Source organism: Myotis davidii, unplaced genomic scaffold (assembly GCF_000327345.1).
Source record: "Myotis davidii unplaced genomic scaffold, ASM32734v1 scaffold435, whole genome shotgun sequence".
Taxonomy (NCBI): Eukaryota; Metazoa; Chordata; class Mammalia; order Chiroptera; family Vespertilionidae; genus Myotis; species Myotis davidii.
Genome location: NW_006285998.1, coordinates 510,512 through 524,770, shown reverse-complemented (window position 1 = coordinate 524,770; position 14,259 = coordinate 510,512). Strand labels below are relative to the sequence as shown.

General features: G+C 42.8%; 1 protein-coding gene across 2 annotated transcripts; it reads left to right on the top strand.

Annotated features, from left to right (window-relative positions):
• Positions 1-976: 976 nt before the first annotated feature.
• Positions 977-9,793, top strand: GZF1 (GDNF-inducible zinc finger protein 1). 2 transcript variants are annotated; one of them, XM_015559728.1, is made up of 5 exons: positions 977-3,155; positions 4,531-4,625; positions 5,988-6,155; positions 7,097-7,254; positions 7,701-9,793. In XM_015559728.1, the coding sequence occupies exons 1-5, from the start codon at positions 1,786-1,788 to the stop codon at positions 7,947-7,949; spliced, it is 2,040 nt and encodes a 679-aa protein (XP_015415214.1). In that variant the 5' UTR covers positions 977-1,785; the 3' UTR covers positions 7,950-9,793. The 2 variants fall into 2 exon arrangements, with proteins under 2 accessions (XP_015415214.1, XP_015415213.1); XM_015559727.1 differs by having other exon boundaries at positions 1,129-3,155; positions 7,655-9,793.
• The last annotated feature ends 4,466 nt before the right edge of the window (positions 9,794-14,259 follow it).

The window sequence follows — 14,259 nt, the reverse complement described above, 5'->3', positions numbered from 1 at the left end:
AGCCGCGGACCTCAGAGAGCGGCCGAGGTAGGCGATGCCCGGGGACGGAGGTGCTGCCAGGGTGCCGGCCACTTACACTGGGAGGTGCCGCTGTCCCCCAAACCGAAACATCTTTGTTGCGTGACCACTGCTTCCCATTCCCTGCGCGGGCAAACTGGGAAATGGTGCTCAGAAACCACTGACTTGGAAGTCAGCATCAGGCCGCCCTGTGAGTTCGCACATCTGCTCAGGGATCGGGCCCACACGAGTTTGGGGAAATTGGGGGCTGCTGGTGAGTCTGGGCAGGAGGCTGCGAGAGCCGTCCTCTGCGGTTTCTCTCGGCGTTGGGGCTGACAGCCCGGCCCGTGTGTTGGTGTTCCGCCCCCACGTACCCCTCCTACAGCCTTGATTAGGTTTGATCGTTTTCTCAGCTTACTGTGCAGTCTCCCTCCGGTGACTGCTCAGCTCCCGCACATGCACATGTCCTTTTCACAGCCAAACCTCAGGCGCAGCCGTTTTTCGTGTTGGTGGCGGGGGCAGGTATCATTGATGGGACTGAGGAAGTGAGACTGGTTTTCAGGGGAGATGAGGGAAGTTCTGCCGCAGACACATGGAGTCTGAGGGGACACCGAAGACCTGGCTGAAGCAGGTTAGAAGGAAGGCGGGCACTTCGGATGGGTGGGTGGATGTAGGAACCAAAGGGACTTGGAAGAGGAGGGAGATTCAAGAGTAGAAGGTTGGGGGCGAACCCGAAGGAGAAAACATATTCAGGGAGTCTTAGGCAAGAGGAGGACCGGCCAAGCAGAAAGAACCACCGAAGGTGGTGTGGGGTACCAAGGAGAGGAGCCCTGGGGGTGGGGTGTGCCCACGCGGTGGACAGATGCAGGGAGTGAGGGCAGCTCTTGGCATTTGGCAAGGCTGCGGTGAGGGGTGTGCTGAGCAGGTTCAGGGTCCAGACTCCCGCCAGGCTCAGGCGTTACGTCCCAGCCCCACCACTTCCCGGTACCTTGTTAGCTCCTTCCTCGTCTGTGAAATCGGGATGATAGGGCCTAGGCCTGCTGCAGGGGAGGCAGGTAGCTACCTAACCAGTCTCCGGTGTAAGCATTTGACATGTTTGTACGCACCGAAGCCTCGCAGAGGACAGAACTAAGGTTCAGAGAAGTTACCTGCTCAAGGTGAAAGCTGTGGCACTTGCATTACTTCAGTAGAATAATGGTAATTCATATTGTCTGGGTTTTAGGGGTGTTGGAAATGGTCATGGATTGTGGACTGCATTTCCATGAAGATTTCCCATGAAAGTAGTTTTTTTTGTTTTGTTATTATTTGGTTGTTTTCAAAGGCAGACATGATTCTCTTCTCAGGTTTGTTCCCAGATAGTGAGGGCATGTGTTTTGTTTGGTTTGGTTTCCTGATCAAAGAACTGGACATAAATTGTTGCCAGAAATTGTTACAGTTTTGGGTGTGTGTCTATATGCAAATTAGAAAATGAACTAGAAAATTTACAGCATTGCATTAATTATAGTTTTAATCATTCATGTTTATCCTTGGGGAAACTTTAGCAATATGCTGCTTTTTTCATGCAAATATTATCTTATGAAGGTACTCCATGACTTCAGAAAACTGCTAAAGTGAAGTGTGATTTCAAACTTTACATGAGAAAAGTTAGGTTTAGGTTGTGAATAAGTTTATATCATCTAAAGAACGGAAATAACCCTCATTAATTTTTAAACCTTTTACCTCAGTAATTGCTTATGCATGAAATAATTCTTGTTTTTGTTTTCAAGGCTGTTTTTGGAAAGAAGAAACATGGAAAGTGGTGCAGTTCTGCTGGAATCCAAATCCTCACCAGTTAACCTTCTGCATGAAATGCATCAACTACGCCTTCTGGGTCACCTGTGTGACGTGACTGTGAGCGTGGAGTACCAGGGTGTCCGAGAAGAATTCATGGCCCATAAGGCGGTGCTGGCAGCCACCAGCAAATTTTTTAAGGAAATGTTCCTGAATGAGAAGACTCTGGATGGTACTAGGACTGTCTACTTACATGAAGTGCAAGTGGTTGACTTTGCTTCATTTCTTGAGTTTGTCTACACTGCAAAGGTACAGGTGGAAGAAGATCGGGTGCAGCGAATGCTGGAAATGGCTGAAAAGCTAAAATGTTTGGACTTATCAGAAACTTGTTTTCAATTAAAGAAACAGATGCTAGAGTCGGTACTTTTGGAGTTGCAGAATTTCTCCGAGTCTCAGGAGGTGGAAGGGAGCAGTGGCTCCCAAGGCAGCGTTACTCCTGACACTGGGGCAAGTGTGGCTGTGGACAGTCCTTTCGCCAACGGCCTTGTGGCCTCCTTAGCTCCTCCAGTGCAGAGAATCAGCAACGGTACGTTGCCAGAGCTGTCCCCAAGAAAGGCCAAAGAAAAACCAGACAAGAAGAAAGATGGAGTTAAGCCTTCCTACCCCAAAGTCAGAAGAGCTAGTGGAAGGCTGGCTGGCAGAAAGGTATTTGTGGAAATTCCTAAAAAGAAATACACAAGAAGACTCCGAGAGCAGCAGAAAAGTGCTGAGGATGATGTGGGGGACTACGGGTGTACCCGAGACCCCAGCCCAGACACTGTGGGGACCGAGGATGAGCCAGTGACAAAAAGTGAGGATTTCAGTGCTGGAGTGGAGGTCGGGGAGGTGCTGCAGAAGGCAGGGCAGGGCGGGGAGGAGGAGGAGGAGGAGGAAGGGGAGGAGGGGGAGGAGGAGGAGAAGAGGAAGAGCAACTTTAAGTGTACCATCTGCGAAAAGTCCTTTCTGTATGAGAAGAGCTTCCTGAAGCACATCAGGCACCATCACGGTGTGGCCACGGAGGTGATTCACCGCTGTGACACCTGTGGCCAGACCTTCGCCAACCGCTGCAACCTGAAGAGCCACCAGCGCCACGTGCACAGCAGTGAGCGCCACTTCCCGTGTGAGCTCTGCGGGAAGAAATTCAAGAGGAAGAAGGACGTCAAGCGGCACGTGGTGCAGGTTCACGAGGGCGGTGGCGAGCGGCACCAGTGCCAGCAGTGCGGCAAGGGCTTGAGCTCCAAGACGGCCCTGCGGCTCCACGAGCGGACACACACCGGCCACAAGCCCTACGGCTGCACCGAGTGTGAGGCCAAGTTCTCACAGCCCTCAGCACTGAAGACCCACATGAGGTGCGTGGACCTGCCTCCAGCTGCCTGGTGTGGGAAAGCAGAAACGCTCTCAAAATGCTTTTTCCAGAATGTGACTTAATTTTCTTAAAATGCGTGTCAGATATTGAAGTAGTTCTAGGATTTGGACCAGTGTGGCTACATTTCATTTCATAACTTGTTCCCTCTAAAGGTTTGGGGGCTGTTTTGAGATATAATTGAATTCTTTCTGGGTTGAGATGTTAGGGGGTGGTCTTGTTCTACAACAGAAATCCCCTAGTGTTCCTATAGGCCTTGGGCTGATGAGGACCTCCCAGCTCCTCCTGTCTGTGGTCAGTGCTGAAGAGGACACAGAGCCAGGGTGGCCGACAGCTGCTGAACATGCCAGGTCCCGCAGATCTTGGCTGGCATGTACTGGAGGCCAGGGCTCTCCCACTCCCAGAGGCACACTTCCCACCACACCTGATGCTAATAACCTGTATTTTTCTTTTCTTGACTTATTTAGAATTTCGGCTTGACCATCCTGGTCCCACAGTCTCAGTAATGACCTCAGGGAGATGACATTTTTAGGGCTTTAGGACACTTCTCTGATCATGTTTGATCTCCGGGCTTGGAAACTGTGCCATTGGTTAGTCTAAGCTCCAGAATTAGGATGGACAGAGTTTTCTGCTTACCTTTTGTACTGTAGGTAATACTATTTTTAAATAAATTTCCTTATGGTGCTCAGTATTTCTGCTTCCAATCCAGATAAGCAGTTTTCTACCCTATTCTAGATCTGCCCTCAAACTTGGGCTGGTCTGTGGGGCAGTAGTTTGGTGTTCATCTTTTTACTGTATATAACAAGTTTAAAAACCTGGCTTATTAGGAAGTGCTCAGTAAATCGTGGTTGATAGCTACTTCATACCATTTGTGAAATTAAAATGAATATGCATTTTTGGAACCAGGTTTCTTCAGCATTTTGAGAACAGTTCTTTCTAGACTGGTTGTTACACATACTAGGAAATGATAGTTACTTTTTTGGCTATGTGGTTCTTCATAGCAATAGTTCCTAGGGTGTTTGTGGTTGATTATTCTGAATAAGGAAACTTTAGAGATATTACACAATGCTCTTTAGTGTTTTTAAAAATATGTAAAGGCACGGTGTCTGGATGGGCTGTACAACATAAACCCCAAGACAGGTGTGGGTGGACATTCCGTGTCTTACTGGGCAGCGCATTGCGGTTAGCTGGCCTTGTGTGGATGCAGATTTGAGGAAGAAGATTATGGGTCTCTTCACCTTTCACTCCAATCATTCTCATCAGGTCTTGAACAAACTATCTTTCAGGTTAGAGTGGAAATTGTATTGCAAAGTGAGGTTTGAGATACATCCTAAGTTATCATCTGAATGTTGTACTTTCAGAATTCATACAGGGGAAAAACCTTTTGTCTGTGATGAATGTGGTGCAAGATTCACTCAGAACCACATGCTGATTTATCATAAAAGGTGTCACACAGGTAAATACTCCTGCTGTTGTGATTGACTGTCTTGCCTAGCTATAGAAGGAAACTGCAGTTTATTAATTTAGAAGTTGGCATCTACCAAACTAGTACAGGTTAAAGCCAGGATCTAGCTTTCCCATTTAAAAAGTGAGCAAAAACGAATAAATAAAATATGCTTTGGTGATGGCCTTTTGCATACTGGTACTTCGCAGTAGGAACTGGCATGTGAGACTTAGGTATCAAAAAGGTATGAAATAGTTCCTACTGCCTTAGCTCCAAATTCCATTTTCAGGAGTCTGTCCTAAAGAGATTGTTCAGAATATGGGAAAAGCTCTATTTTCCTTCTTGCTATTTCTAATAAAAAAGCATTAGAAACAACCTGATTGTCCAATCACAGTAGTTTAGTAAATTAAAAAATCTACGCTCACCCACTGGCCATTTGGGCTGAGGGCTCTGAATATTATGAAAAACACCTGTACTTGGATATTGACTTGAAAAGTACACAGTGAATCCCAACTATATTGAACTCCTGTACAGAAGACTAGAAAATAGCTATATGATGTATTAAGGTGGTGGAATGATCTTATTTCCAGTTTCTAAAAATTTTGTGGTAGGATTTTATTATGTGAGGGACAGATTTTAAATTGGCTTTATTCTGATTCAGCATAGTAACCCTGAGATTCAGAAAACTCTGTTTATGACACAAAGTATACAGAACCTGCTCTATACTGTAGTTATCATGCTCAGTTCCTTATTTGTATTTCTGAATTTTTACTTCTAACCTCTGTCATATGATCCTTAAGTTCAAATGCAAGTGAGACAGACATGAGTCATTTAATGATATGAATTACTAGATTGTAAAATGTAAGCAGCAGAATTGGTGTTGAGTGGATGGTTAGGAGTAGAGATGAAGTCAGGTTACATTGAAGGATTTAGAATCAATCATTTGATGAAAATATTAATATATTAAGATTTTATTAAACCCAGTATTTTTATTTTGATGTTTGTGAAATCAGGGGTACACCTGATCAGATGAATCCGATTTGTAGAATCAAAGGATTCAATCTACATAATAAAAGAGGGACTTTTATTCTGTAAAAGATCAATAGCAGTGCTTCTTTGAGAAAAAAATCTTAATTTCTCCAAACAAGTTGTATAAATTTCTAAAATGTGAGCTGGCTGGCCTATCTCTTATTTCTTCTTTGGGATTTTACACCAACTTTCAGCAGGTAGTAAGCATCTTACATGGTTAGACATTTTATGGCAGCAGGCTGCCTGCACTTTTGGAATTCATATGGATTTTAGAGATTGGACCCACTCTTCCTGTATGTTTCTGTGTCTGTTATTTCTAACTTTTTGTTTCATCTTTTCATGTAGGTGAAAGACCTTTTATGTGTGAAACATGTGGCAAGAGTTTTGCTTCTAAGGAGTATTTAAAACATCACAATAGAATCCATACTGGATCCAAACCCTTTAAATGTGAAGTTTGTTTCAGGACTTTTGCCCAGCGGAATTCACTTTACCAGCATATTAAAGTCCACACAGGTATGGCTGGAACGTCACCAGAGATGGGAGTTCAGTGTGCCAAGAAAAAATATCCCAAAGGTTTTTGACTTACTGGAGAACTTGGAATTTAGCTTTAGGATAAACTCTGTGTGTCATAATAGCATTTTTGAATTTTTGAATTTTTAGTTTCTGGCTCTGAGAAACTGAAAAGGTATGGATATGTGAACATTTTGCCACTTTCAGATTAAAATTAGGGATAATCTATACATATCAGTGTATATATACATGCATACAAATTCAGTTGTGGGACTTGGGAATTTTATATTCCGCTAGAGGCCCGATGCACGAAATCCATGCAAGAGTAGGCCTTCCTTCCCCCAGCTGCCAGCCCCGGCTTCCCTCTAGCACCTGGGACCTGGGCTTCCCTCTGGCTGGCCGCCGGCAGGCACTCAGGACCCAGGATTCCCTTGCAGCCCTGGCTTTCATCCAGAAGGTCATCCGGTCTAATTAGCATATTATGCTTTTATTATAGATTAGTATGGAAATAGGTAAAATTTCTAGATATAATATGAGCTAAGAGTATGGATTTTGGCTGTTTTAGTATAGGCCATACTCTTGGTATTACAGGTATTCCCCCCTTCCAAAAGTTCACATTAGGCCCCTTTGTTTTCACAGGAGACCTACATTCACTCCTGTTTTCACTAATTGGAAAAAGTGTGACATGAACTTTCAGAATGTGAGGGATACTCTTCATTTTATGCCGTTTTGGCTTACAAAAGGTTTCATGGGAACACGACTTTGGATCATGGAAACCTGTGTAGAGGGGGTTTGTACCTGTCAGTTGACCCTCCACTGATCATCCTTATGGTGGAATGCTGACACTTCCTAGTGATATACAAACAGCATTACTCCACATTCTATTCAAAATTATATACACCAGACTAAAGAGATCAACCAGTTTTCCTCTCTTCCCATCTTAGGCGAACGTCCCTATTGTTGTGACCAGTGTGGTAAGCAGTTCACCCAGCTCAACGCTCTCCAGCGTCACCATCGGATCCACACAGGAGAGAAGCCGTTCATGTGTAACGCATGTGGAAGGACATTTACTGACAAGTCCACTCTCCGGAGGCACACCTCAGTAAGCAACAGTGTGGCTTAAGAATGACAAATAGCTGGTCCCTAGGTATGCAAAACCCTAGACAGTAAGAAATGCCTGGTGTTCCATAAGCTGGTTATAGAAGACAAACAACAGGTATTTTCTTCCTGAAGTTTTGTCTGCAGTGAGCACATTCATGGTGTGAATGAAGTAAAGAACTAAATCTTGAGGTCCAGGAAGGCACAATCCATGGTAAACACCTTCTAACAGTGACAGCAGTGGCAGAAAGATACTTGGCAATTAGTAAAGACATTGCTGCCGTAGAAACTTAAATTGAAGAGAGACTATTGTTTTAACAGATGTATTTAATAAGTAACTAGAATTGGATGATTTACAGATATTTGTTCGGACACATTTGGTGACATTTGTGTTTGATTTGTAGGTTCATGACAAGAATACGCCATGGAAGTCCTTCCTTGTTATTGTAGATGGCTCACCCAAGAATGATGAGGGGCATAAGACTGAACAGCCTGATGAAGAATATGCATCATCCAAACTTTCAGATAAATTGCTGTCTTTTGCTGAAAATAACCATTTTCACAACCTGGCCACAGTCCCAGGCAGCGTATCCACTGTGCATGAGAATAGTTCTGCCAACACAGCCTGCAAGTCGGACAATTCTGTGGTGTCCCAGGATGCTCTGCTGGCCACCGCCATCAGTGAGCTTAGTGAGCTGACACCACAGACAGACTTGATGCCCACACAACTTCACTCACTGACCAGCATGGAGTGAGCTTGTAGTGACCTGCCAGGCAGGCCCCATCCTGCATCTCGTGTGACAGTGTGTGCAAGGTGATGTATTAGGAGCCAAGATAAAGAACCATCTGTAGGCAAAGAAGTGGGCATTCAAGAATGGCTTCTGATTTTTCACAATTTCTGATAACTTGCACGCTTTTATCAAAGCATTTTTGAAGCTTTCCCTTAAAAATCCTGATCTGCACGACCTCAGCTCCACTTTATCAACACATAAGGCAATTAACATAACCTCACTTAACTCTGGTGTAGGCTGCTATAGGCATTCATCATTCTAATGCTTGATTGTCTTGATGTTTATGAAGCTTAACTATTTACCTTAATAGAGTACACAGCATTGATCCAGCTCATGAAATTGCTTTTAACGGTCTCCCTAGTCTCTCAGCCTGCCTTATACTTCCATGTGGGTGTATTTCTCTGATACCTTAAAGATAGTTTTCTACCAACTGAAATAAAACTGGGGCCATGTATTTTTAATTGTTTCTTTCCTGCCGAATTGAAGCAAATCAGATTTGCTCTAAGCACCCTTGAACTGAAGAGATGAATTACTGCATTCACCCCTTTCTACTCCCCCAACCCCGCACTAAATAAAGGAATGACAAATTGAACACCTACAAAATAGTTTAGAATAGCCTCTACTCACAGCATATGTGCAGCTAGGAAATTTGTCATAAAGTAGCTTTTGAAATGAAATGTGGCTGTTCATTTTCATTCCTAAAAATCCGATAAGGTAAAAGCTGTCCTACCAAAGATTTTAGTAGCAAACTAGTATTTTCTTTTTATTTTTGCAGAGGTACGAAAAATTAAGCAAGAGGCTTTAGAACACTTGAAACTTATGTAGTCATTTTACTGACGAGTAGCAATGAGGTGATTGTGGCTAATCTTAGAGCACAGAGTATTAGTATTTCTGCCTGGTTTTTCTGATTTAATTTTCAAGATTTTCAGAAAATCAGAACTTTCTCATTGCCAAATCAAGAGCTAGAAACAGGCAGGTAAATGTCACACCTTCGTTTCCTCGGGAGTATGCGAGAATATAGCAGAAGGGACCAAAAGCCTTGGCACACATCCTTGATTATGCCTTAAGAGTAGATTGTGAAGAACCAATACTTGTCTTAAATGCTCCTTCGGCTGTCTCATGCTGGACTTTACAATGAAGAGATAATTCTGCTGTATTTGCTAAGTTTGATTCTTGGTTCCAGTGGCTTTTGTATGTAGTCGTGACTCATATGTAACCCTAAACATATTAATTTAAACAACCTTAAAGTCTTTTACCAGTTTTTCTACATTTTAATTTATTGACTTGCTGTGAAACACTTTAATTTTTGAGAAAAGTTCTAAGAGAAAGAACTTATCCATAAGTTCCAGGATGAACACAGCTGTACTATGCCAGGAACTAATGAGAGACTTTCTTCCTATGTGCTTATTTTCTAGTGTGTGACATGTTACATACTAAAGCCACTATAAGGTGTTTTAGGTGCTGATAACACAGCAGTACTTAACTACTTCAAATACAGTTATGACAACATATCCTAGTTGTGTTTACAGAACAACAGTAACAAAAAACTGTCATACAACCATTTTATTCTTGGTAAGAGAATGAATTGGCCAACTGATGTACTGTTTCATGGAGTAAAGTCATTTTAATGAGAAGGAATTTAAATAATAGATTATTTTGCTACCTACTAGAATTTTTGTCTTGAATTCGTTTCTTTAGAAATTCTACAAAAAAATCGTTTACTGTGTTAATAAACGTTTGCTTTGTAAAATAGTTTTGCAAGACTGAAGTTTTTCCCCCATTATTAAAATGTAGGCTCTGTAAATAGAAACAAGTATAATTTCCTTAATGTCATGGATGATGAAGTTTAAAATCAAGGTTATAGTCTTAGGAGTAATCTCTTTAGTTATAACCATGTGGACTGCACATTAATTCTCTAGGAATAAAAGGCCTGGTGGTAACACTACCCTCTGCTTATGTAGAAGTAACCTGTGCAGCTGGCACTGTGGAGTGTGTAAATGGACTGGTTTCTTCAATGTCATGTTTAAGTTGCATCATAGAGACTTCAGTATATGTACTTCTTTGTCTGCTTTCCAGGAGGGTAAAGGTGCATCTGAGAACAGAACTCTGAAAACTGGAAGACTCATCATTGAGGGTTTGTGGGAATCTACCCCTATTTCTCTTAATCCAAGTACAGCCTCCTGGAGTGAAGCAAGCTACTGCCTCACCATGTCAGTCCTAACGCCACGGTTAGGAAGTGCCCTTGGTGTTGGCCCTGCTTCTCCTAGAGCCGTGGTCGGCAAACCACGGCTCGAGAGCCACATGCGGCTCTTTGGCCCCTTAGTGTGGCTCTTCCACAAAATACCACGTGCGTGCACGCATGTACAGTGCGATTGAAACTTTGTGGCCCATGCGCAGAAGTCGGTATTTTATTATTTTGGTTTTGTGGAAGAGCCACAGTCAAGGGGCCAAAGAGCCACATGTGGCTCACGAGCTGCGGTTTGCGGAGCCGCAGTTTGCCGACCGCTGTCCGAGCATCAGGCAGGCAATTGTGAGGGGATGTAGTGCCTTCCTACCAGGGTGTGGGAAATAGTCTCTGCCCGAACTCCAAAGACCTACTGCCTTTGGTTTTACCAAAACTTTTATGTTACAATTTGGGGAAAAATAGGTCATGTGGTGGGAGAAGATCTTTGTTAAAGGTTTTGCTATCGATAATCCAAACCAACAAATTTGAGTATGAATTATAATTTAATCCTAACCTGTTAAATTTTATACCTTGCCACCCAGGGACATTTTTTGAGATAAAATGAATGATTGTCTCTTTAATTAAACTTGACAGTGTGAAACTTGAAGTAACCATATTATTTCAGTGGCGGGAGGACACTTGTGCGAAGGACCATTTGTTCACATGTACTAGTATCCAGATGGGGGCAGTATGACTGAGCAAGCTTCAAAGACAGGTCAGAGGACCAAACAGCATGTCACCTAGCCAAGCCCCAGAAACCACCCACTTACCTTTGCCCATTTTACAGAGACTCTTACCAAGGCTGGCAAAACCAGGTTTTTAAACCATCATTGCGGCTTCTTTCTGTTAGGAAATAATGACTGTGAGATAAACTAACCTTGAATGATCAACAGCTTCTCAGGATTCCTAAGATGGCCTGTTATACCATTCTTTTTTCAAAATTTAGTTTGAATTATCTTTAAGTTGTAAATATACTCACAGACTATAACACTGCTCTTTGATGGGATGAGCTGACCCACAGTACCCCACATGGCACCCTCTTCCTCCATAGAGCTGTGGCCTGAGTGGCCAGGGGGGTTCAACCTTCCCCAGGGGCATGTGCTGACCCTGTACAGGTATGTGCAAAGGTAAATAAATGCCCACACTGCCAACAGAGTTGAGGGGCTTCATGGTTCCTTCATCCCCACCCCCACCTAGCAGTTTTCTGTGAACCAATCCTCAACTTTACAAGTGACTGTAGCCCAACACTCCTTAATAGGGCAGCTGAAAGGGATGAGAATGGGAGGCGTAGAGTCACTGCAAATTTTGCGGATTTTATCAACACACTAAAGCCAGGGCTTCTTTTGTAAATCCCCAGCTTCCAAAACCATTACAGTGCCCTGAACTCCCACCAAGTAATAGAGATTTTAACATAGTCAACTTATATTTCAATGCATATACAAAGAACCTAGAGAATAATGCTGTCTTCAACTTATAGGAACAACTTCAAGAAAAGGAAGCTACTTGTGACTTGTGTAGATTTAGGAAGGAAAGACCTGTCAAAAATATTACTCATAATTTCCACTTTATTTACTGTACAAGTTCACACAAAACATACATACTCTTTTCTGCTAAGGTAGATTTATGGTTAGTTTCCATAATACAACACTCCACCGGAGAGCATGGGAAAGAGAACCCCGTGACCGGCTCAACTTCCCAGGTAGGACCCCGCACACACGGCCCTGGTGGTGGGTCACGGGCAGCATGCTGTGCTGCCAAACCCTCCAAAGGAAGCCACAGGTTTGCATTTGAATATTTTAAATGCACAGTATCAGAGGAAACAATAAATGCACACACTTTGATTATAGTGACATCATCACACACAGTCAACTGCAAAAATACTGTTTTTAAGTCATTAAATAAAAAAGGAACTCGCAGAAGCTATAAAAATGTTGCCACCACTGATTTTGACTATGAACTAAACCCCAAATTGCTAAAATACAAGAACTATAACATAACAGTCATTACATTTTGTTCATAAATAACATTCTCTAGATCCTGAGAACATACCTTGGGCCTCTGTGTCACGGCACTACCCTACATTCAACAACGGAACATTTCAAGGAAGGAAGTTTGGATATTGTTAATGGGATTTTCTCCCTCTCCTTTTCCTTTCACCTAGCAAGTCTGTTCTAGTCGTCACAGTTATTTTTACTCTTTCGTGTGAAATATTTGAAAATTCTTAACTCAGGCACTGATATCATTGTTTATTTCAAAACAGCAAGTCCCTGACTGACATCACAAAATGTTACCAATATTATTTTTTAAAAACCATACCTCTTTTTCAGGTACGTTTGTTAAGGAATCACGATAAAGCTAAATGGAACTGCCTTAAAACAAAAGCATTTAGTTTTTACTTTTAAGTGGTCAGACCAGAAGGTTCTTAAAGAGCGGAAACACTCTCTAAACTAGTGATGGAAGAAGCATGTTGACTGGCTGGGATCTACATGTTCTTCAGATGGGCAGATCTATGGCCAGAGGACACGGGCTGCAGAAGCACTCCCCACGCCTCACTTTCGCAAAAGTGCATTTGGAAAAAAGCTTGTTACCAAAGCACAGTTGGGTGGTTGTGGGATAAATCAGATAAAGCAACAAAACCCCACTTTTCTATAATATTTTCATAAGAGAGTCCAACAGGAAATGAAGTACCAAACAAGCTCTGTTCCAAATTTGTACTATAATAGCCAGCTTTCTTTTAAGAATCCCTGACTTTTGAAGGAAAAAATAAATCCTTATCAGATTCCGGGGCCCAATGCCAGAGTGCCCGTGTCTTCTGGTCCATTCCCTCTGCCTCAGATGATAGTACGACACCTTCCTCTCCATCAGCCCACCTTGCACACATCCCTGCAGGTACAGTCAGGGAATCCCCAGCCACCTGAGAAACAGCCTCCCAGCTGGGCCTCGGCTGCCCTTTTCTTTTTCTGCTACCTTCTCCTTCACCCCAGGTTAACCCATTCACCTTCCCCAAACCTTCTTCCTCACTGAGCTCTTTGTCTGGACACATTCTAATTCTATCCAACAAAGCCTATTAATTCCAGTTGAGGGCCACCCCAAAATGAAAACATCATTTAAATACTAGTTACTATCTAACATAACATGGGAAATTTCATTAATGAGAACAGCACAAGTCAGAAAAAAACACAGGCTATATATGGCAACAAATGCACATCAAACATAAATTATTTAAGCCTAAAAATATGCACAGAGGAGCTCTGGCCGGTTTCCCTCAGTTGTTAGAGCGCACCAAAGGGTCATGGGTTTGATTCCTGATCTAGAGGACATACCTGGGTAGCAGGTTTGATCCCGGGCCCTGGTTGGGTCACGTGTAGGAGGCAACCAATTGATGTGTCTTTTTCACATCAATGTTTCTCTCCCCGCTGCCCCCGTCCCCCCTCCCATTCACTCTCTCTAAAAAAATCAATGGGAAAAAATATCCTTGGGTGAGAATTAATAAGAAAAAAATATGTACAGAGGAGATTCAAAAAACAAGATCACATCTAAGTACAATGTCAGCATGTAACATAATGGATAGGGGTCAAGTTCGTAAATTAATAGAGCACTTACCATGTAAAATAAAAGGGATAGAATCTGAAGTTCAAATACAAAAGCTAAAACAATCCCATCAGCTAAGAAGAAAATACAGTCTCCTGAAAAGCTAGTTGGAGGCATATAGTAAGCCTCTGTACCATACATCCCTACCTAACCCATCATGGTCAATAAATGGATAAAATTACTGAAACCCTTTCTCACGCTTTGACTTATAATCTCTGGGCCCTAGTGAGGATGTGCATGACTGTGGCATAAAGGAAGGCATCTCAATGTGGGAAAGAGGATGACCATGAAAGTAAAGAGAAGGGGTATGCCAGTTACACCACCTTTATGCGAATATAAGGAAAGCGATTTCCCCGCCAACTAAAAGTGGAACCAGGTCTAGGAAAAGGGAAATTTCCATTTC